Here is a 25,132-nt window from a genome sequence, read left to right on the forward strand (position 1 = left end):
AGTAAATGCTCCAGTTATTAAAAGTGAACCATTTTATGAGCTGTTATTGTTTGTTTGTAGTAGACATTTGAAAATGTCAGTGTTAAAAGTATTTTGGCAAATGTGATTAAATATTTTGTGATTAAAGAGGCATAAAATGTTCATTAACAAATTTGAGTAGAAACAGAATTATTGCAGAGCAATAAGCAAATTGATGTCTAAATCTTAGTCCAAATTTACATAAACATCCTTTTGGAGATTTACGTACTTTTCATAACAATAGAATTCTGCTGTGCGAGAAGTAGTTGTGATTCATCCTTTTAATGTGTACATGTTGAAGTGTGTACAAAATCGATTCCACAATTTGCATGGAAATCCATTTAGCTGCTGCAGTTTATGTTGGGAACAGTACTAATCATTGTAACTTAAAAGCTGTCCACTTTCAAAAGTGGAACCATCACTAAATCTATATTTGTAACAACTGTAAGAAAACAACGAATTATGGATGCTCAAGATCTGAAGCAAATAGAAATTGCTGGAGCTACTCATCAGGTCTAGTAGCATCTAATGGGAAGAAAGAAGATTTACCATTTCGGGGGAGTTTGGTGGCTTAGTGGTGATTGGTAGTCATGTAAGCGGGAAGAGAGACATACCAAAGGGGTAGGTAAACAAGGAGAGAAGATAGCATAGAGTTGTTAGAAATCGGTACCTCAGCCTAAGGGATTTTGGACATGTTCCAGACCAGAGATGTTTGGTTCAAATGGTGAAATGGGTATTTGATGCTGAGAAAGCTTAAGCTGTCATATGATAAATCAAGAAAGAGGCTGTCAAATTCTCAAAACTGGGAATTAAAACTACAGCTAAGTCAAACCCTATATGGGATAGTGAAAGTAATTCCCTGGTATTTGAGAGTGGTCCAGGCTGATGAAATTTAACATGAGCAGATGCGAGGTCCTTCATTTTGGAAAAAAGAATACAGGCATGGACTATTTCCTAAACGGTGAGAAAATTCATAAAGCCAAAGTACAAAGGGATCTGGGAGTGCTAGAAAGGATTCTCTAAAGGTTGACTTGCAGCTTGAGTCCATGATGAAAAAGGCAAATGTAATGTTGTCATTTATTGCAAGAGGGTTGAAACATAAAAGCAGCAATGTGCTTCTGAGACTTTTTAAAGCTCTAGTTAGGCCCCATTTGGAATACTGTGTCCAATCTTGGGCCCCACACATCAGGAAGGGCATAGAGTCATAGAGATATATAGCATGGAAACAGACCCTTCGGTCCAACCCATCCATACCGACCAGATATCCCAACCCAATCTAGTCCCACCTGCCAGCACCCGGCCCATATCCCTCCAAACCCTTCCTATTCATATACCCATCCACATGCCTCTTAAATGTTGCAATTGTACCAGCCTCCACCACATACTCTGGCAGCTCATTCCATACACGTATCACCCTCTGCGTGAAAAAGCTGCCCTTTGGGTCTCTTTTATGTCTTTTCCCCCCTCACCCTAAACCTAATCCCTCTAGTTCTGGAATCCCCCACTCTAGGGAAGAGACTTTGTCTATTTATCCTATCCATGCCCCTCATAATTTTATAAACCTCTATAAGGTCACCCCTCAGCCTCCGAGGCTCCAGGGAAAACTGCCCCAGCCTGTTCAGCCTCTCCCTGAAGCTCAAATCCTCCAACCCTGGCAACATCCTTGTAAATCTTTTCTGAACCCTTTCAAGTTTCACAACATCTTTCCAATAGGAATGAGACCAGAATTGCACGCAATATTCGAACAGTGGCCTAACCAATGTCTTGTACAGCCACATGACCTCCCAACTCCTGTACTTAATACTCTGACCAATAAAGGCATACCAAACGCCTTCTTCACTATCCTATCTACCTGCGACTCCACTTTCAAGGAACTATGAACCTGCACTCCAAGGTCTCTTTGTTCAGCAACACTCCCTAGGATCTTACCATTAAGTGTATAAGTCCTGCTAAGATTTGCTTTCCCAAAATGCAGCACCTCGCATTTATCTGAATTAAACTCCATCTGCCACCTCTCAGCCCATTGGCCCATCTGGTCCAGATCCTGTTGTAATTTGATTTAACCCTCTTCGCTGTCCACGACACCTCCAATTTTGGTGTCATTTGCAAACTTACTATCTGTACCTCTTATGCTCACATCCAAATCATTAATGTAAATGACAAAAAGTAGAGGGCCCAGCACCGATCTTTGTGGCACTCCACTGGTCACAGGCCTTCAGTCTGAAAAACAACCCTCCACCACCACCCTCTGTCTTCTACCTTTGAGCCAGTTTTGTATCCAAATGGCTAGTTCTCCCTGTATTCCATGAGATCTAACCTTGCTAATCAGTCTCCCATGGGGAACCTTGTCAAACGCCTTACTGAAGCCCATATAGATCACATCTACTGCTCTGCCCTTATCAATCTGTTTTGTTACTTCTTCAAAAAACTCAATCAAGTTTGTGAGACATGATTTCCCACGCACAAAGCCATGTTGACTATCCCGAATCAGTCCTTGCCTTTCCAAATACATGTACATCCTGTCCCTCAGGATTCCCTCCAACAACTTGCCCACCACCAAGGTCAGGCTTACCGGACATACTGGCACTGGAGTGTGTCCAGCGGAAATCCACATGGATGATCCCTGGAATGGTAGGGCTAACATAGAATGAACAGCTGAGGATCCTGGGATTGTATTCATTAGAGTTTAGAAGGTTGAGGGGAGATCTAATAGAAACGTACCAGATAATGCATGGTTCAGAAAGGGTGGATGCTGGGAAGTTTTTTCTGTTTGGCAGGGAGACTAGGACCAATGGGCACAGCCTTAAAGTTAGAGGGGGTCAATTTAGAACAGAAATTAGGAGACATTTCTTCAGCCAGAAAGTGGTGGGCCTATGGATTTCATTGCCACGGAGCGCAGTGGAGGCCAGGACGTTAAATGTCTTCAAGGCAGAGATTGATAATATCTCGATCTTGCAAGGAATTTAGGGCTTCGGTGAGGGTACGGGTAAGTGGAGTTGAAATGCCCATCAACCATGATTAAATGGCAGAGTGGACTTGATGGGCTGAATGGCCTTCCACTTCTCTCTTATGGTTTTATAATTGAATGCTTTTGGGATTAATACGATTGTAGTTTTACTGTATATTTTGAAATCTTTAAACATGTGTAATATGTAAATTGTTTGATTTATTCCAATTTTTTTTGTTTTGCCGTATAAACTTCTGTTTTATTGTTAAAGCCACATTTTCAGTATTTTGTTTATATTTCCATGAGAGGCCACTTCAGTAAAAACCAAAAGAAAAGCAAAATATGATCAATCAACCTAGATTTCAGTCTGGGGTTTGACTTGTCTACTAATAACATAGCTAGGATCATAATCAAATTACTTTACTGCCAGTACATTTTTATACATTTCCATAACAACTTAAAATATTACTGAATTATGCTCACTGTCACTGAAATGCTCCTGAAAACTATTTTCAGTGACACCTGTTGACTTGTAGGACTTAAAATGTACCTAAGAGAGCTTTTTAAGAATTCCACCCCCAATAAGCATTTTGCACTTTGTCTATCCCACTTAATATTGGGAAAGTTGGAATTCCCCTACTATTACTACTTTATATTTTCACATTTTACTGAGATTTGAAAATATCACCCTCCATACTGTCTGTGTGTCTGTCTCTCTCACTCACTCACTCTCTCTCTCTCTCTCTCTCTCTCTCACACACACACACACACACACACACACACACACACACACACACACACACACATTTCCCCCTCCCCATCTATCTGAAGATTTTATACCATAGAGTATTGAGCTGCCAGACTTGTTAATCTTTCAACCATGTCACCATGATAGCAATGATGTCATTTTCCCATGTGTTAATCAACACTTTCCACTACTCATCTGCTTTTCATGCAAGACTTTGCATTAAAATAAATGCCATCCATGTTCCCTTCTGCATTGTTTTTCTTTCTAAACCTGTCCATGCATCACTTTCTACTGTAGCTGTACTCCGTATCCCAATGTATCACAGATTGGTGAAGCTACATCCTGGCATTGTCGTACTTGCAGAGTCATACTTTATACACAATGTTCCAGCCATCACCATCATTGAATAGAACCTGCAGAAAAGACCCAGCAGCAGTGATATATTAGTGATATCACAGTTGGGAGTGACTTGGCCTGTGAGTCCTGAATATAGACTCTGACCCATATCAAGTGTCAGTCGAGCAGGGGCAGGGAAACTGCCTGCTAATTATAACATCCTCCCTGCCACCACCAAATTCCCCTCCAAGCCACTCACCTTCCTCTCTTGGAAATATATCACCATTCCATCACTTGCTGGGACAAAATGCTTAAATTTCTTCACCAGCACTACAGCAAATGGACAGCAGCACTTCAAGAATGTAGCTCATCTCCACTTCAGCAGGCAGCTAGGAATGAGCAATAAATGTTTGTCCAACCAATGATGTCCACATCCTGTGTAAGTTGTACCTCAATGGCTCAAATTGTTATTTTTATGTTGAGTTTTATATATGTAAGCTGCCATTGTTATTAAAAGAGGTTCTAGAAATAACAATAATGTGCTCAAATATATTCAGATTGTCTGGCACTGTGGTTCAGTGGTTAGTACTGCTGCCTCACGGCGCCAGGGACCTGCGTTCAGGTCCACACTCTGATGACTGTGCAAACTCTACGTAAATATTCTCCCTGTGCCTGTGTGGGTTTCTGCTCTGGTTTCCTCCCACAGTCCAAATATGTGCAGGTTAGGTAGATTGGCCATGCTACATTGGATATTTAGGTTAGGTGTGTTAGCCATGGGAAAATGCAGGGTTACAGAGAAAGGGGAATGGGTCTGGGTGGGATGCTCCTTGGAGAATTAGTGTGGACTAGTTGGACTGAATGGCCTGTTTCTGCATTGTGGGGATTCTATAGAGATTGTGTTTTCGGAGTATGTGACTACTTGTATCAAAGTACAATTTTGTTTGTTTTTTAAAATTTAACAGAGAAAGCAACCAGTGAGATGAACACTGCAGAAGACTGGGGCCTCATCCTAGATATCTGTGACAAAGTGGGACAGTCTCGTACTGGGTGAGCATATTCTTGTTTTTCTTGAGTACCACTAAATTCTACAGAATTTGCATCTTCCCCACAGAGAGAGAAAATTCATGAGTAGCTGTGTAAATGGAGCATTCATCATTTGTTTCTAAATTAAGCAGTGCCATGTCAAAGTGAGAGTTTGTGTAAAAGGTGAGTATAACCAAGTATAGTTCAGCAGTGCGGTTCAGTTGAACTTTTTTTTTCTAGAGTTTTTGATCTGGAACGTACAGCTTGAAAAGGATAGAGAAGTTTGAGAAGATGATTTCAATGGACAAATTGAAATAAATGGGTATGACTTAGTTGCCACTGTAGAGACCTGGCTATAAGATGAGCTTATTAACTAATTAAGGACAGGTAGAAGTGAGTTGCACTCTTAATGAGGGATGAGATTGGTAAGAGAAGATTTCAGATTGCAGGATCATGATGTAGAATCCGTTTGGGTGGAGCCAAGAAATAGCAAGGGGCAGCAAATATTGATAGTTGTTTATTAGCCACTAAATGTTAACTGTAATGTCTGACAATGCTGTCACTTTAACAAGATTATTTTGTGTTTGTTTTTGTTTTGAAGAGAGGTAATAAACACACAGGTCTTTAAGAGTCGAGTTTAACAATGGAAGCAGAGTGGCCAGTTCTTCCAGTTCCAGTTTTTCTCGAGTTTGTTTTTAGCTGTAGCAACCGCAAGATGTGAGTCCAGGGAAGTTGCAAGCTTCAGTAAAGAATTACCAAGGGATGTGTTTACGTTATGTAACTGTATTGGAACAGTTCCTTCGTAATAGTTACTCTATCGGGTCGGCTATGTTTTCCAATAGTTATTCTAAATTCCGCTGTCATTTGTTAGTGTTTCAACTTCAGTATTTAAATAAATTCTCTTTTGCTTAAAGCTGAATGTTTGACCAGCTGCATCACTCCTGGAATAGCCACTTCACATCTGCTTTTAAAATAAGAAACAACTCGGGTCTGGGATACTTTCTTAAAATATTTTGTGTCTCTGGCCTGGTCCATAACATTTACAGATTATACATTGCAAAATTAAAACCTGTGTAATATGGGTGATAGAGTAATAATGAGTAATTGGTGTTTGCACACAGACTGGACATATTGAGTTAGCCCATTCTGGAGGCTGAATTTCTGTTATACATATGAGATGGGTTTATGGAGCACCAAGTTGTGAAGTATTGAACACTAGGGATCAGGCTATTTTGAATGTGATGTTGTGTAAGGGAGGCAATGTTCACCCAGTGGTATTATCACTTGACTGTTAATCCAGAGACCCAGGTAATGTTCTGGAGACGCCGGTTCAAATCCCACCACAGCAGATGGTGGAATTGGAATTCAATAAAAATCTGGAATTATGCGTCTAATGATGACTGTGAATCCATTGTTAATTGTTGGAAAAACTCCTCTGATTCACAAATGTCCTTTAGGGAAAGAAACTGCCTACCTTATCTGGTCTGGCTGATGCTGTGGGTCTAGAGTCACACAATGTGGTTGACTCTTAACTGTCCTCTGGGCCATTAGTGATGGGCAATAAATGCTGACTTAGCTGGTGATGCTCCTGTCCTATGAATGAATTCTTTCTTAAAAAAAGGTTTCCACATGGTGGACTATTTTGTAAGGTTAGATCACGTGGGATCCAGGAGGCGCTGACCAATTGGATACAAAATTGGCTTGAGGGAAGGAGACAGAAGCTGTGATAGGTTTGTGCTTTTTTTCCCTGGAGTGTCTGAGACTGCGGTTTATTGATCTGGAACGTACAGCTTGAAAAGGATAGAGAAGTTTGAGAAGATGATTTCAATGGACAAATTGAAATAAATGGGTATGACTTAGTTGCCACTGTAGAGACCTGGCTATAAGATGAGCTTATTAACTAATTAAGGACAGGTAGAAGTGAGTTATAAAATCACGAGGGGCATGGATGGGGTGATAGCCAAAGTCTTTTTCACAGGTTAGGGGAGTCCAAACAAGAAGACATAGGTTTAAGGTGACAGAGGAAAGATTTGAAAGGGATCTGAGGGGCAGCTTTTTCACAAAGAGCATGGTGCTTGTATGGAATGAGCTGCCAGAGGAAGTGGTGGAAGCTGGAACAATTACAACATTTAAAAGGCATCTGGGCAAGTACTTGAATAGAGGGATATGGGCCAAATGCTGACAAATGGGACTAGATCAGATTGGGATGTCTGGTCAGCATGGATAAGTTGGATTGAAGGATCTGTTTCCATGCTGTATGACTCTATAATGAGGCATTCATCAAGAACCTTGCTGTAAAGGAACCTTTGGGAAATAGTGACCATAATGATGAGCAGTGAGTAACGTGATAAGATTTCACATTGTTCTTGAAAGAATTGTAGTTCATTCTGAAACTTGGGTCTGTGTTCTCAAGCAACAAAATTATGTAGGTATGAGGAGAAAGTTGGCAAAGGTGGATTAGGAAAATACATTAAAAGATTTGACAGTAAACAGGCAATGGCTGGTATTTAAAGATTATACTCTGTTTAGCTATAACACAGGCGTTCCTTTCTCATTCAATACTGTGTTTTAAGAAAATTGCTTAATAGCCGTACCATTTAAATTGATGGGGCTGGAATTGTGTTTATAACCAATACATGCTTTAAATATTTGTCCCTAATTCATCAATTGTGTTCTAGTGAATTCACTTGAAATGAAACATGCATTACAGTAGAATGACCTGTACGTGGTAAGGAACAGATACACATTTCTTTAAAGCACACACATCCAAAGACAAAGGTACAGCTTGGGTAGTTAATTGTGGTAAAGAAAATAGCTAAAGATTGCATTAGATCAAAGGAAGTCATCCCAGAAAAAGTGGTAAGCCTGAGCTTTGCTAGCAATTTAGAATCCTGAAGAGAAAGATCATGAAACTGGATAAGGGGAAAGAGAATAATAAGGCAGACTGGAATGGAATGTAAAGGCATACTATAAAGCTTTTTTTTAAAGTATGTCAAGCGGAAACAATTAGCCAGGACAAATGCGTGTCCATTGCAAGTGGAGTCCGGAGAGCTTACAAATTTTGGAGACGTTCCTGTAGATTGGAATGTAGCAACTGTGGCCCCACAATTGAAGAAGGGAAGGGGATGGAGGATGGAAAACTACAGATCTGTTAATTTGATGTCAGTTGTAGGGAAAATGTTAGAAACTATTACAAAGGATATGATAACTAAGCATTTAGAAAAGAATTACAAAATTCGTCAGTCAGTATGGATTTATGATAAGGAAATAATGTTTAAGAAACACGCTAGAGCTTTTTTTTAGGATTTTGCTTGCAGAATTGATAGAGGAACATCACTGGGTATCATATCTTTAGATTTTCAGAAGACTTTTGATAAAGTCCCACACAATGTTAGTAAGTAAAATTTAGAACACGTGGAATTGGGGAAATGTGCTGGTAAGAAGTGAGCACTGTACCATATAGAAAACAGGGTAGGAGTAAATTGATCAATCTTGGGATAGTGGGGTTCTACAAGGGTCAGTTATAGGTTCACAACTGTTTACGATCTCTATAAATGATGTGAATGTGAGGAACAGTTATGATGCTTCCACATTTGTTAATGACACCAAACTGTGTAGGAATGTAAGTTATGAGGGGGTGAAGTGAATGATCCAGAGCAAGGCATTTGGAATATAATGTAAATGTGTACTTATTTACTTTGGTAGGAAAAATAGAAAGGTAGAATATTTCTTTAATGGTGAGAGGTTGGAAAGTGTAGGTGTCCAACCTGGGAATAATTTATATTAGCATACCGACGCAGCAAGCAGTTAGGAAGACAAATGATATGTTAACCTTTGTTGCAAGGGAATTGCAAGCATACACTAATAATGATGTCTTGTTGTAATTGTATAGAATCTTTGTTAGATGCTACTTAAGTACTGTGTACAGCTTTAGTCCTTTCACAAGGCGGTGTATACTCCCCATCGTGGGAATACAGTGGTTCGTCTGATTTCATGAAGACTGATACCAAGGAAAATGGAGAGATGTAGGCAAGTGGCATTGTGGTAGATGGTGATACAGGTTCGACAGGCTGAAAGACCAATTCCTATTCCTAAGCAAAAGAGACAGAAGTTTTGAAGTTTGTTTGCTACTCGTGATTCAGCATTATTTTTTAGAAAGGAATTGGATATTTAAGTAAGAAAAAAGACGACAGAGAAGCAGGGCTTTGGGTTATTTAGGTAGCTCTTTCACAGAGTTTGCATAGGTGTGGTGGGCCTAGTGTCTGTCATCTTTGCTGTGTAATTCTGTGAATTCGAACACTCATTTGGAATTTGTATTTATTTTATCTTGCATTTTGCTTTGGTCTGAAAGTGATATTTTCCTTTTCTGACTTGCTCTCATTGCATTAACTTTCACTTTTATCTCTGCTTGCTCATTTCTGCTCTAATCTCCTTATTTGAGCTGTGCCTCAAATCGTATCCAGGGATCCCTGCCAGAATTTTCTTAAGCCCTCTCAACGTAATTAAATGGATTGGCAATCTTTTTTGCAATTATTAAATGTAAGTCCTAACACCACCTTGCAGCTAATAGTACTGCCTGTTGGTTTCATTGCAATGCGCATTAACCACTGGAATTCAGGTTTAGGTAGTTCTGGGATAACGCACGATTCGGCTATAACCTCATTGAAGGTTTAAGTTTGCTCGCTGAGCTGCAAGGTTCATTTCCAGATGTTTCGTTACCCTACGAGGTAACATCTTCAGTGGGCCTCAGACGAAGCAATGCTTAAAATTCCTGCTTTCTATTTATATGTTTGGATTTCTTTGGGTTGGTGATATCATTTCCTGTGGTGAAGTCATTTCCTGCCCCTTTTCTCAAGGGGTGGTAGATGAGGTCTAACTCGATGTGTTTGTTGATAGAGTTCCGGTTGGAATGCCATTCTTCTAGGAATTCTCGTGCATGTCTTTGTTTGGCTTGTCCTAGGATGGATGTGTTGTCCCAGTCGAAGTGGTGTCCTTCCTCATCTGTGTGTGAGGATACTAGTGAGAGAGGGTCATGTCTTTTTGTGGCTGTCTGGTGTTCATGTATCCTAGTGGCTAGTTTTCTGCCTGTTTGTCCAATGTAGTGTTTGTTACATTCCTTGCATGGTACTTTGTAAATGACATTAGTTTTGCTCATTGTCTAGGGTCTTTCAAGTTAATTAGGCTGCTGTTTTAGTGTGTTGGTGGGTTTGTGGGCTACCATGATGCCAAGGGATCTGAGTAGTCTGGCAGTCATTTCTGAGATGCCTTTCATGTAGAGGAGAGTGGCAAGGGTTTCTGGGCGTATTTTGTCTGCTTGTTTGGATTTGTTGCTGAGAAATCGGCGGATTGTGTTCATTGGGTACCCGTTCTTTTTGAATACATGGTATAGGTGATTTTTCACTGCTCTGCATAATTCCTCTGTGCTGCAGTGTGTATTGGCTCGTTGAAATAATGTTGTGGTGTAGCTTCGTTTGTAGGTGTTGGGATGATTGCTTCTGTAGTTCAGTATTTGGTCCGTATGTGTTGTTTTCCTGGAGACGCTGGTTTGAAGTTTCCCATTGGCTGTTTGCTCTACTGTGACATCTAGCAATGGCAGTTTGTTGTTTTCCGACTCTTTTTTTTTTCCTCTCCCCTACATTTAAGACATCTCGGAAATGACTGCCAGACTACTCAGACCCCTTGGCATCATGTTAGCCCACAAACGCACCAATACACTAAAAGAGCAGCTAATGAACTTGAAAGATCCATCCTAGGACAAGCCAAACAAAGACACGCATGAGAATTCCTAGAAGCATGGCATTCCAACTGGAACTCTATCAACAAACCCTTCGAGTTATACCCCATCTACTACCCCCTGAGAAAAGGAACAGGGTGTATAATGGTATTTTGGACAACGCTTACCTCCGTTCACAATTTACAAGGTTTTGCGAGAACACAACCATGGTGTTATAGGAGAACTACCTGTACTCCGGGCAAGTATAACTTAGTGTGTTAGTTAGTTACCTAGGGGTAATTCATTGAGTTGGACTGGCTGAGCCTGCACATTTCAGCAAGTGTCTTTTCCAGGGAGTAGAGAGACTACTTTGGTATTTCTGAACAGAACAATTTTTTTTTCCCCTTGTAACATGACATCGGTGAGGCACTGTGTTTTGCGCTGGTCATCCTACAACTCTATGATGAGGACATTTATCCTTTCAGATCCTTTGCCTCCTTGCATTCTGCAAAATGTTTATCATATCTGGCCAAAACTTGCAGCCGTCATAAAATCGGAGGAGGACATTGAGTAGGAAGGAAATAATAACATGGAGGGGTGTCTGAGTAAGGGGTTTGAATGTTCTTGACACCTCTGACCTGCATCGTTGATTGTCATGGTTTTAAGTTGCTTGGTCACTGACTGCATGTGTTTTTTTTGCTTTCCTTTTGTTTCGGGGGATATACAGTGCATCTATTGCTTTTGTCTTTGTTTGAACCCTGTTGGCGACTTAATGTGAAAAGGTATTCTTTCAAAATTCTGCACGTGATTTGTGCTGTTGGCAATATCAAGTCTCCATGGTCCAAACCAATACTATGTATGTAAATTGGTATATGATTAATGAAGGGGACCTTCCCCTATCTCCAGACAGAGTAGAAAAATGGACCTCAAAACGTTACTTCTGTCTTTGTTACTCTTTTAACTTCAGTGTATTCCTCTTCTGTCACCTCATTTCCTGAATGTTGAATTCCACCTATTCATCTTCCGTAATACACATCAATATACTTACTTTTATACTTGGTTGTTTTTTTTCTCCTCCAGGGTCAAAAAGCTCAGATTTTTTTGATTTGTTTCCTCATGACTGGGCCCTTTGCATCTTGTGGTCTTTCTCTCAACTAACTCCAGTGTTTGAACGACAAGAACTTTGCACAGTAGTATGCAAGACTGTTCTTGTTTGACTCGAGCGCTGTGTAGTTCATTACATCCTGTCCATTAAATTTTAATATGCCATTTGCTGATGGCTTCTCTGCAATGATTGGATATGTTAGGCACTGAGTTTAATAAAGCCTTTCAATCTCTCTCCGTTCCATGATCCATGTCATTTGTGAACTCTGTATGATGTCGTTTTTCTTTTAAATCTAATTCTCTGTCCATATCAAATCTTGGCAAGCCAGTTGGATTGGATTGAGTTTGTTAGTTAAGTTGGAAACATTTGTATTTTTAAAAATTGATTACTTACTCCTCTATTAATCATTTAGGCCAAAAGACTGCTTAAGATCTATCATGAAAAGAGTGAATCACAAAGATCCTCATGTTGCTATGCAGGCACTAACTGTAAGTACTATCTGTTACTTCTAAGAGACTGTTATTCGTCCTTTTCTCTGCAACAGCTTTAGCCCACCTTCAGAGTTTCTCTGTTATGATGCAGTATTATTTGTGTCTTGGGACTACAAACTTTGATACTTTTTGTATTCTGGTCCGTATTGAGATAGTACTCACTGCTGTCAAGGTGGTGCTATTTTCATTGATCATCTCTGTCATAATTTGAAATGTGTTCATGATTGAATTGTTTCTTTAAAGCTGCTCGGAGCATGTGTGTCAAACTGTGGCAAAATCTTTCACCTTGAAGTTTGCTCAAGAGACTTTGCAAGTGAAGTGAGCAATGTCTTAAATAAGGTAAATATTTTTGTACTTTTTGATGCAATTATTTTTCTTAAGTTACAGCAAATTTTGGAGAATTATCAGTTGTAGTTAGGCTATATCAGAAAAATAAGGCAGTTACTAAACTCTTGCTCAGCTATTTCTTCATTTGTTGATCTGATCGTTATTTGAATATTAAAGATTGCTTTCTTGTAATCAAGAATGCTATTGTCTGTTGTTGTTAAGAGGCTGAAGTGAAGATTTGAGAGTAGGGACAGGCTAATAAATATATTTCTGGTGCTATAATATATTCATTGTTTGCACATTTCCTTGTTTTACATTCTATGAATCTGTGACACACTGATCTAAATCTCTTTTGAATATAAAGATTAAACTTATCCACATTGAAAATAATTTTTAAGAAGGAATTTCCAGAAATTTTAGAAGTAGCCTAGGTGTAATATTAAATAATTTATTTAAGTTCAATTGTGGCAATGCCAGTTAACAACTGAAATCTCAAATTATGAATGTAATAGCTCCCAGGAGTTTATTTTTAGCACTGGAGTGGTTGGACTTTATTTATGTTTTAAAAAAAGTTTCTTTTCTTCTCTGTCACCATTCACTTAGCCCTTACTATCATATGCATCATTCTTCATATCTCGGAGAGGAATCCAGTCCATTTCCTGATTCCAATCAGTATTGCGCTAAGCCAGTTTCTGCATGTTTCACAGTGGTACGTGACTTTGCTTGACATGATGTGGAGAATTTTTAATACTTTTAGAGTAGGGGAGATAAAGATGTATTGGCAATTAAAATAACAGATTTTATTATAAAAACAAAGTATCTTTCCTCTGTTCAGCCCTAAAAACAAGTTTAGAATTGTTCCAGTTCAGGTTCTGCATGATCAATAGGTTACTTTCTAGGAATTCGTTATCTCTCAAGCCTACAAAAGAATCCCAGGAAGTTTGCAAATCATCTGATTATTGTTATTTGGAGTTCAGCATGCTGTGACTGAAAAAAATTAAATATCTATGGATTTCAATGTTTAGTTAGTTCTTTCTTGTTTTGCATATGTTTAAGACACTCCTGTACTAACGATCATGTCTCTTGATTTGTCAATATCCCTGGGAGAGGGAATTGCCATCCTCGCACAGATATTGAAGCCATTGAGTTAGTCTCAGCTCTTTGACAAAGCCTGCATGTTGTGGTTTTTTTTTATTATTGCACTCACTGACTAATGTACAATAGGATCCATAATGATATCTTTAAGGTTCCAGTGTTATTGGGAGCTTCCTAGGAGTTGAGAAACATAAAAGGTCCCTCAAGGTGGCACAGTGGTAATATTTGAAATAAGATAAAATACAACCATGCTGTCAATTATGTTGTCCAGCCTTTTTTGTAACTTTTCACTTTTGAGACTAATGCTTCTGTTAATGTATGTTTCCCATGGGAGTTTTCTGACGAGGCAAAACCTTGCAATGTGTGAGATTTTAAAAATAATTGCAGAGAATCCTAATCCAGGGAAAACTTGTGATTTTGTTTTGTTAATGAGAGTAGTGACCATTAACAGGAAATATTTTTGTCAAAGTTATGAGCAATTTAGAGCTAATTTAGTTTCTTTTTCTCAAATGTAGAGTCTTCCTCTGTTCCCAAATTCCTGAAGTTGTGTACTTCTAATTTTGTCCAATTTCTTCATTTGTAAGTCCAGTTTTTCATAGATAAGTGGTTTTGCTACTATTCCTCTGCTGATTTAAGTGGATTGAAGAATTTAATTGATCACACTGCTAAAATGCAATACTGCTATTCTTCAAATAAAGAAGACAATTGGCATTTTTAGTTACTGGACTTGGATATGGTGACATCGAGCAGTTTACCTTAATCAGGCCTGATCTTCTGACCTTTTTTCATGTTTGTTATTGATCATTCTTAATAATGGACTTCAGTCAAAATTGTATATTGATATTGGAAAAAACTAAATCCATCTTCCAGATACGGTTTAAAGATAGACCATACATGAAGGTTAGATTATGGCTGGACTTAAGTACATATTTCAATCATAATTCTTCAATGTTATGCTAGAGATGCAAAGTAACTGTGTCTGAAATGAAGTGCAGTAAATTTGAAAATATCTCCCAAAAAAACTAATACACAATATTAGTGGCTGTTAATTGTTACTCTTGTAGTTTTTGATGTTATGAAAAATGTTTCAAAGTGAGTTTCAGACTTGTGTTAATTTTAAAATAAATTAGAAAGAATTGTGGCCTTTTGGGAAGGATTGTTATCACACATTTTCTTTTTTAAAATTTCAGTTGGACGATTATAGCTAGCATCTGTTCCTGTCCATGGACACAACTTAAATACGCACGATGGAGATCTCAGTCAGAGTTAGGGGTCACCTTCTAAGGAGAAGGCTATTTAGTACTGAGATGAGGAGAAGAATCTTCACCCAGAAAGTGATTAGCTTGTGGAATTCTCTGTCACAGGAAGTGGTTGAGTGTTTTGAAGGGGGAGTTAGATCTTGTTCCTAGGAGTCCAAGGGTATGAGGCAAAAGTAGGACCAAAGTCCTGAATTGGATGACCAGCTGTGATCCTGTTGAATGGCAGAGCAAACTTAAAGGGCTGAATGGCCTATTTCTGCTCCTATTTTCTATGTGTCGAGATGAATTTTTTTTTCTGAAGGACGTTAATCTGTGAAATTCTCTTTCCCAGAAAGCAGAGGAGCCTGCATCATTGAATTTGCAGATTGAAGTAACATACAATGCAAGCCTCTTCTATGATGGACTGGTTGATAATGAGAGTGTCTTCATTCTAAACTACAAATTTTATATTAAATATATTTATACTGAAAAATATATTTTTTAAAATATTGCAACAAATACAAAACAATATAATTCAAAATAATACAATGAAAGAACACCAAAAAAAGGTAAAAAACCCAAACTGCCCTCATGTACAAATGTATAAATATTGATAGAAAAATACATATAAATAGAAAACTCAAACTAACTACTTAAATAAATAGTAACTCAGTTCAGCCAACCAAAACACTCACTCTCAAATATCAAGAGCATTAGTTTTCACATATTCATATATTCACAGATGTCCCTCCTTGGATATTGGACTCGTAAAACACAATAGTTACAGCTTTTTAAAAGTCCTAATTAGTATGGTGGACAGATGTGTATGGTATTCCTAAAAGGGCTGCCATGCCTTTATAAAAATTCTGAGTTTTGTGATGTACAATACTTGAGACAATCCAAGGGGATATGCTCCATAACAATCTTCCGCCAACCCGACAGGCCCGGGGGATTTTCGGATACCCAACCCAACAAGATATTCTTTCTTGCGCAGAAAGCAAGGATGTTGAAAAGTTTTTTCTTATGCGCATCTACAGGGAATACACTGGGCAGGCCAAGAAGAAGAGAGATCGGGTCCTTCTCCACCCTTACACCCAAAATCCTCTCCATTGCACCTGCCTCAGTGCTCCAGTATGTTTGAAGCCTACCACAGGACCAAAGACAATGGGTAAGAGTGCCCATACTAACTCTACACTTGGGGCATGTTGAAGATACCCCTGGTTTAAATTTTGACAAACAATCCAGAGCCAAGTGGACCCTGTGGAAATCTTCAACTTTAAAGCGTAGATCCTATTGCAAATTGATATCTTACTTGCGTTTTCCTAAATATCTTCCCATGCCTCTGAGGAGACCTCAATGCCTAGCTCTCTCCCACACCCTGCAGAGTCTATTGAACTCATCTGAGGGGATGCCCCCCAATTGACGATACAAAGTGCTGACAGAAAGTGTACTCTCTTAGTCCTGAGCACCCTCCTCTCTATGTCAGATTTGTAGGGATCAGTCAAAAGTGTAGACTTTTTTGAATAGAATCCCTAATTTGAAAAAAAATGAGAGGTCCTTGTTAGATGACTCGTATTTCTGTGCTAACTGATCAAAGGATACATTATATTTCCCTCAAATAAATTACCCATGCAAGACACACCTTTAGCTGCCCAACGTTCGAGTCAGTGCAGGAGAGAGAGAAAACCTGCACAGTTACTGCCTTTGCTGTTTGACTTTGTGTATCGCTGGGCATCGGAGTGCATCTGGGAAAATTAACAAACAGTGAAATTCACAACTAATCTTGGAGGAACTGTTGGGCGAAGTTCACAGCACAGAATCTGATAAGTTAATTGTTGTTTTAAGTCTGTCCTAGAGAAAGGCTGCAGTAGTGGGTACAGTGGATTCTTTATTGATTATATGCTTTTGGAGATAAGTCTCTTGATTAAGCTTAAAATATAAGCCATAGCTATTAATTTAACCTGGGGCAGTGTTTGTCGAGGAATAAGACGGTGTCATTTTCTGGGTCTGTAGATTGTGAAGGAGGAAAAATGGCCTTTACAGTGATATGTACTTCTTGTCAGATGTGGGAGTTTAAAGAGAGTTTAAGGGTTACTGCGGATTATATCTGCCATAAATGCTGTTGGATGCGAATCTTATCAGATCAAGTGGATCGATTGGCGAAACAAATAGAAGTGATGAGGAATTTGCAACAGCAACAGTATGTGATGGATGGCAGTTATAGAAAGGGGGGAAAGTTTCAGATACAGTCACATAGATGGGTTAACTCCAGGAAGGGTAAGAGAGGTAGGCAACTAGAGCAGGAGTCTTTTGTGGATATACCCATTTCAAACAGGTATGCTGTTTTGGGAAATGGAGGGGGGGATGGATTCTCAGGGGAACGTAGCACGAACAGCCAAGTTTCTGGTATTGAGACTGGCTCTAATGCAAAGAGGGGTACGTCGGCTTCCAAGAGATCAATTGTGTTAGGGGATTCTGTAGTCAAAGGTATAGACAGATGTTTCTGTGGCCAACAGAGAAAAAGCAGAATGGTGTGTTGTTTCCCTGGTGCCAGGGTCAAGGATGTCTCAGAGAGGGTGCAGAATGTTCTCACTGGGGAGAGGGGCCAGCAGGAGGTCATTGTCCACATTGGAACCAACGACATTGGAAGGGAAAAGGTTGAGACTTTGAAGGGAGATTAGAGAGTTAGGTAGAAATTTAAAAAGGAGGTCCTCAAGGGTAGTAATATCTGGATTACTCTCAGTGCTACGAGCTCGTGAGGGCAGGAATAGGAGGATAGAGCAGATGAATGCATGGCTGAGGAGCTGGTGTATGGGAGAAGGATTCACATTTTTGGATCATTGGAATCTCTTTTGGGGTAGAAGTGACCTGTACAAGAAGGATGGATTGCACCTAAATTGGAAGGGGACTAATATACTGGCAGGGAAATTTGCTAGAACTGCTTGGGAGGATTTAAACTAGTAAGGTGGGGGGGAGGGACCCAGGGAGATAGTGAGGAAAGAGATCGATCTGAGACGGGCACAGTGAGAACAGACGTGAGTCAAACAGGCAAGGTAGGACTAATAAATTAAACTGCATTTATTTCAATTCAAGGGACTTAACAGGGAAGGCAGATGAACTCAGGGCATGGTTAGGAACATGGGAGTGGGATATCATAGCAATTACAGAAACATGGCTCAGGGATGGGCAGGACTGGTAGCTGAATGTTCCAGGATACAAATACTACAGGAAGGATAGAAAGGGAGGCAAGAGAGGAGGGGGAGTGGCATTTTTGATAAGGGATAGCATTACAACTGTGCTAAGGGAGGATATTCCTAGAAATACATAGAGGGAAGTTATTTGGGTGGAACTGAGAAATAAGAAAGGGATGATCACCTTATTGGGATTGTATTATAGACCCCCCAATAGTCAGAGGGAAATTAAGAAACAAACTTGTAAGGAGATCTTAGCTATCTGTAAGAATAATATGGTGGTTATCGTAGGGGATTTTAACTTTCCAAACATGGACTGGGACTGCCATAGTGTTAAAGATTTAGATGGAGAAGAATTTCTTAAGTGTGTACAAGACAATTTTCTGATTCAGTATGTGGATATATCTACTAGAGAAGGTGCAAAACTTGACCTACTCTTGAGAAATAAGGCAAGGCAGGTGACTGAGGTGTCAGTGGGAGAGCACTTTGGGGCCAGCGACCATAATTCTATTCGTTTTAAAATAGTGATGGAAAAGGATAGACCAGATCTAAAAGTTGAAGTTCTAAATTGGAGATAGGCCAATTTTGACGGTATTAGGCAAGAACTTTCAAAAGCTGATTGGAGGCAGATGTTTGCAGGTAAAGGGACGGCTGGAAAATGGAAATGAGATAGCAAGAATCCAGAGAAAGTATATTCCTGTCAGGGTGAAAGGGAAGGCTGGTAGGTATAGGGAATGCTGGATGACTAAAGAAATTGAGGGTTTGGTTAAGAAAAAGAAGGAAGCATATGTCAGGTACAGACAGGATAGATCGAGTGAATCCTGAGAAGAGTATAAAGAAAGTAGGAGTATACTTAAGAGGGAAATCAGGACGGCAAAACGGGGGCATGAGATAGCATTGACAAATAGAATTAAGGAGAATTCAAAGGGTTTTTAAAAATATATTAAGGACAAAAGGGTAACTAGGGAGAGAGTAGGGCCCCTTAAAGATCAGCAAGGCGGCCTTTATGTGGAGCCACAGAAAATGGGGGAGGTACTAAATGAATATTTTGCATCAGTATTTACTGTGGAAAAGGATATGGAAGATATGGATTGTAGGGAAATCGATGGTGGCATCTTGCAAAATGTCCAGATTACAGAGAAGGAAGTGCTGGATGTCTTGAAACGGGTAAAGGTGGATAAATCCCCAGGACCTGATCAGGTGTACCCGAGAACTCTGTGGGAACCTAGAGAAGTGATTGCTGGGCCTGTTGCTGAGATATTTGTATCATCGATAGTCACAGGTGAAGTGCCAGAAGATTGGAGGTTGGCAAACGTGGTGCCACTGTTTAAGAAGGGTGGTAAGGACCAGCCAGGGAACTATAGACCAGTGAGCCTGACCTCGGTGGTGGGCAAGTTGTTGGAGGGAATGCTGAGGGACAGAATATACATGTATTTGGAAAGGCAAGGACTGATTCGGGATAGTCAACATGGCTTTGTGTGTGAGAAATCAGGTCTCTCAAACTTGATTGAGTTTTTTGATGAAGTCGCAAAGAAGATTGATGAGGGCAGAGCAGTAGATGTGATCTATATGGACTTCAGTAAGGCGTTCGACAAGGTTCCCCATGGGAGACTGATTAGCAAGGTTAGATCTCATGGAATACAGGGAGAACTAGCCATTTGGATACAGAACTGGCTGAAAGGTAGAAGACAGAGGGTGGTGGTGGAGGGTTGTTTTTCAGACTGAAGGCCTGTGACCAGTGGAGTGCCACAAGGCTCGGTGCTGGGCCCTCTACTTTTTGTCATTTACATAAATTATTTGGATGCGATCATAAGAGGTACAGTTAGTAAGTTTGCAGATGACACCAAAATTGGAGGTGTAGTGGACAGCGAAGAGGGTTACCTCAGATTCCAACAGGATCTGGACCAGATGGGCCAATGAGCTGAGAAGTGGCAGATGGAGTTTAATTCAAATAAATGTAAGGTGCTGCATTTTGGGAAAGCAAATCTTAGCAGGACTTATACACTTTAATGGTAAGGTCCTAGGGAGTGTTGCTGAACAAAGAGACCTTGGAGTGCAGGTTCATAGCTCCTTGAAAGTGGAGTCGCAGGTAGATAGGATAGTGAAGAAGGCATTTGGTATGCTTTCCTTTGTTCCTTTGGTCAGAGTATTGAGTAAAGGAGCTGGGCGGTCATGTCGCAGCTGTACAGGACATTGGTTAGGCCACTTTTGGAATATTGTGTGCATTTCTGGTCTCCTTCCTATCGGGAAGATGTTGTGAAACCTGAAAGGGTTCAGAAAAGATTTACAAGGATGTTGCCAAGGTTGGAGGATCTGAGCCACAGGGAGAGGCTGAACAGGCTGGGGCTGTTTTCACTGGAGCTTCGGAGGCTGAAAGGTGACCTTTATAGAGGTTTATAAAATCATGAGGGGCATGAATAGGTCAAAGTCTTTTCCCTGATGTGCGGAAAGTCCAGAACTAAGGGGCATAGGTTTAGGGTGAGAGGGGAAAGATATGAAAAGGACGTAAGGGCAACTTATTCACATAGAGGGTGGTACATGTGTAGGATGAGTTCCCAGAGGAAGTGGTGGAGGCTGGTACAATTGAAACATTTAAAAGGCATCTGGATGGGTATATGAATAGGAAGGGTTTGGAGGGATATGGGACAGATTAGGTTAGGATATCTGGTTGACATGGACGAGTTGGACTGGAGGGTCTGTTTCCGTGCTGTAAATCTCTATGACTCTAAGTGGCGCATGTGTTGAAGTTAGATATTTTTACAGAGATTAAACTTTCAGATGCTGTATTCAATAGCTGCTGTGTTCTGAGGCAAAAGCAGTACATTTTTATAAAGACAAATTCTGACCGCATTAGAAAGCTCCACATGAACCTAAATGGAGTATTACTTGAATGATAGGTTTTGACTCATCAGGCTCTGTTGGTGCTTTGCCAGGGAAAACTAATAGCACTGCTCTGATGTAAGAAGTTTTACTTTTTTTTTTCCTTTGGGAAATGGACAACACTGGGTGTATTGTTATTCATCCTTAATTGCTTTTGAGAAGGCAGTGGTGAGCTGCCCTTTTGAACTGCAGTCTGTGTTGTGTAGCTCTGCCCCCATTGCTATTAAGAAGGGAGTTCCAGAATTTTGATCCAGTGACAATGAAAGAATGGTGATATAATTCCTAGATAGAATGATCCATGGCATGGGGATGAACCCAAAGGGTGATGTTATCATGTGTCTGCTGCCCTTTGCTTTGTAGATTTTAGATTTTTTTTGTGGGTTTGGAGGCTTGATAAGATATTGCAATTTGTCTTGTAGATGCTATACACTGCTGCCACTGTGTATCAATGTTAGAAGGAGTGAAGCTTAAAGGTCTGTGCATTTGACCTCTCTGAGGCATTTAGACTAATCTTGGTTATTTTTTAGTAAATATTTGAATCTTACTAAGTAGGTTTTCATCCTATTTTCAGGACTTGCAGACCAGACCTAAGCATTTGCAGGTTTTCCAGAAGAGTCATTTATTTCATTTTCACTTGGGTAGTCCTCTGCTGGGAAACTATTACAAAATACCTACTCTGTCTAATCAAAATACTAATGCTGTACTATACCCAGCACAGGCACAAGCTGACTTGACAGTATGAGACTGCCCCAGGATATCGTATTAGGGCACAGACCTCCTTTTTCCTATCCAATGAATCTGAGTATTCACGACCTATCTTGTTCTTTTTTTATTTTAACTTTGGCGTACAAAGCTGTCTCGGTCAGCCTGATGAAGGGCTTTTGCCCAAAATGTCGATTTCGCTGCTCCTTGGATGCTGCCTGAACTGCTGTGCTCTTCCAGCACCACTAATCCAGAATCTGGTTTCCAGCATCTGCAGTCATTGTTTTTACCTCTGGTCTTTTCGAGCTAGCTGTCATAAAGAGCTTGAGAACATTCCTTGCGTGTTTCCTGTTTTCTTTGCTCTGCTGATTTTTGCTAAAGTTGTCATTCAGAACAAAGTTTTATGATTTATAAACACAGAAACGAGGACAAGGAGTAAACCATTTGGCCCTTATAGCTTGTTCTGCCATTCAGTAGTATAATGGTAGATCCTCTACCTCATTGGTGTATTCCTGCTTTCTCCCCATAACCCTTGATGCCTTTAAAGTTGAGAATTAATCTGTCTTTCTCGTGAATATAATTGGTTACGACCTCCACAGTCTTCTGTGGTGGTGAATTCTACAAGTTCGCTATCTTTTGTCTGAAGAAACTTTTCCTTGTCTCGATTCTAAATGACCCACCCCATAAATTGAGATTGCATCCCCTATTCTAGACTCCCCAACCAGAGGAAAAGATCCTCCTTGCATCTCGTTTGTCCTGTTCTGGTAAAACGTTGTATGTTTAAATCCGATCTCCTCTCATCCTCCTAAACTCTAGCTAATACCAATGTCTCCTTGTAGGACTGTCCTGCCATCTCTATTATCAACCCAGTGAACCTCTGCTGCACTGCCTGTATGGCAAGTCTATCCTTTCTTCGGTAGGGATCCAAACTGCACTCAAAACTACAGGCATGGTCTCATCAAGGCCTAGTATAACTGCAGTGAGACATGCCCACCTCTGAACTTGAATCCTATTGTGATAAAGACCAATGAGTCATTTCCCTTCCTAATTGCTTGCTGCACAATCCTGTCTATTTTCATTGACTGTATAAGGTCACCTAGATCCCTTCGTGCCTGCAAAGATTGCCTATGAAATCTGTTGAGATAGTGATCTAAGGAACCCCTTACCTTCCCTAGCCTTTCTTTTCTTCCCATGCCAAAGTTGAGCTGCATTCAAAAGGTGAAGAAGACCATCTGTGATATTTGTTGATACCCTGCGATATCGCGTCATAACCATGAAACAGCATGGAAACAGACCCTTCAATCTAACTTGTCCATGCTGGCCAGACATCTCCATCTCACCTAGTCCCATTTGCCAGCATTTAGCCTATATCCCTGTAAACTCTTCCTATTCATTTACCTATCTAGATGCCTTTTGAATGCTTTAATTATACCAGCCTCCTCCACAGGATAGGGGCTGCACAGTGGCTCAGCAGTTAGCACTGTTGTCTCAGCGTTAGGGACCTGGGTTCAATTCCTGCGCGGGCGACTGTCTGTGTGGAGCTTGCACGTTCTCCCAGAGTCTGCTTAGGTTTCCTCCCACACTTCCGAAGATGTACAGGTCAGGTGAATTGGCCATGCTAAGTTGCCCATAGTGTTAGGTGCATTAGTCAGGGGTAAATATAGAGTATGGGAATGGGTCTGGGTGGATTACTCGTCAGAGGGTCGGTGTAGACTTATTGGGCCGAAGGGCCTGTTTCCATACTGTAGGGAATATAATCTAATCACTTTCTGTGGCAGCTTGTTCCACACATGCACCTCTCAGGTCCTTTTTGAATCTTTTCCCATCTCACTTTAAACCTATGTCCTCTAGTTTTGGATTCCCCCACCCAAGTAAAAAGATATTGTCTATTCACCCAATCCATGTCCTCATGACTTTATAAACTGCTATAAGGTCACCCCTCAGCCTCTGATGTTCCAGTGAAAATAGCCTCAGCCTATTCAGCCTGTCCCCATCACTCAAACCTTCCAGTCCCAGCAACATCCTTAAATCTTTTCTATACCCTTCCTAGTTTAGAAACATCTTTCCTATAAAAGGGTGACGGGAGTTGTACACAGTATTCTAGAAGTGGCCTCACCAACGTCCTGTACAGCCACAACATGGCATCCCAGCTCCTATACTCTATGCTTGTGCCAGTGAAGACAAGTGTGTCAAATGCTGCCTTCACTACCCTGTCTACCTGCAACTCCACTTTCAAGGAACTATGCACCTGATCTGTTGGATGACTTCAGGTTACGAAATAAATTAACTGATATCAACTCAGTTACATTAATCACAGTTTAGAATAGCTTCTTAATTATGTATTGCATCTTTAATTTCATTTCAGGGTCACCCAAAAGTCTGTGAAAAACTGAAAGCCCTCATGGTAGAGTGGGCAGAGGAATTTAAGAATGACCCTCAACTTAGTCTTATATCCGCTATGATAAAAAACCTGAAAGAACAAGGAGTTACATTCCCTGCAGCAGGTTCTCAGGTAGTTTTTTTGTGTGTTTGTATTGGCTGAATGAATTGCTCACTCTGTAGCTTAAGCTCAATATTTGTCCGTCACTGTTGAGGAAGAAAAACTGTCAAGATATGCATTTGAGACCTTGGTTTAAGTTACCTTTTATTAACAATGATGTTTATCTCTAACTATATTGTTGAGATAGGCTGCAGAACAGGCAAAGGCGAGCCCTGCTTTGGTGGCAAAAGATCCAAATGTAACAGCAACCAAAAAAGAAGAGGAAGACTTAGCAAAAGGTGAGTTCACTCAAAATCCTTCTGCTGCATTAGTTTAGATCCTAGGGGGCAACTTTTTAACACAGAGGGTGTCGCTTGTATGGAATGAGCTGCCCGAGGAAATGGTACAATTAGAACATCTGGCTGGTTACATGAATAGGATGGGTTTAGAGGAATATGGGCCGAATGCTGGCAAATGGGACTAGATAGGTTAAGATATCTGGTCGGCATAGTTGGGTTGGACTGAAGGATCTGTTTCCATGCTGTACATCTCTGATTCTATGACTATGAGATCAATACGACATTTTAAAAACTTAAAAGGAGATAGCAGCACTTTTACACCTATGCTGTTATTAGTTGATCCAAACCGCCAGCAACTTATGTAGCATACTTACTCATTATAAGGCACTTTGGGTGTTTCAAACAGGATACCATGTAATAACTCGGATAAAAATGTTTTGAGGCACAGCTAGAATTGTAAGAGTTGAGGATACTTTTAAATTTGGAAGATATAAAAGATAGGTAGGGGAGTATATAAAGGGCATCCTAAAATGTAAAATG

General features: G+C 40.2%; 1 protein-coding gene across 4 annotated transcripts in view; it reads left to right on the plus strand.

Moving 5' to 3' along the window:
• The window catches only part of LOC122550012 (signal transducing adapter molecule 1-like), a 76,187-nt gene that overhangs the window by 21,407 nt on the left and 29,648 nt on the right, over nt 1-25,132 (plus strand). For 3 of the 4 annotated variants that reach the window (XM_043690392.2, XM_087987365.1, XM_043690389.2), the window contains exons 2-6: nt 5,012-5,096; nt 12,303-12,378; nt 12,625-12,720; nt 24,180-24,326; nt 24,502-24,592. In XM_043690392.2, coding sequence (XP_043546327.2) covers nt 5,012-5,096; nt 12,303-12,378; nt 12,625-12,720; nt 24,180-24,326; nt 24,502-24,592 — 495 coding nt within the window. The remainder of the gene's footprint in view (nt 1-5,011; nt 5,097-12,302; nt 12,379-12,624; nt 12,721-24,179; nt 24,327-24,501; nt 24,593-25,132) is intronic. The other variant, XM_043690391.2, reaches the window with a different exon arrangement.

This window comes from Chiloscyllium plagiosum, unplaced genomic scaffold (genome assembly GCF_037043375.1).
Source record: "Chiloscyllium plagiosum isolate Xiang-an unplaced genomic scaffold, Cpla_swu_hap1 HiC_scaffold_5, whole genome shotgun sequence".
NCBI lineage: Eukaryota > Metazoa > Chordata > Chondrichthyes > Orectolobiformes > Hemiscylliidae > Chiloscyllium > Chiloscyllium plagiosum.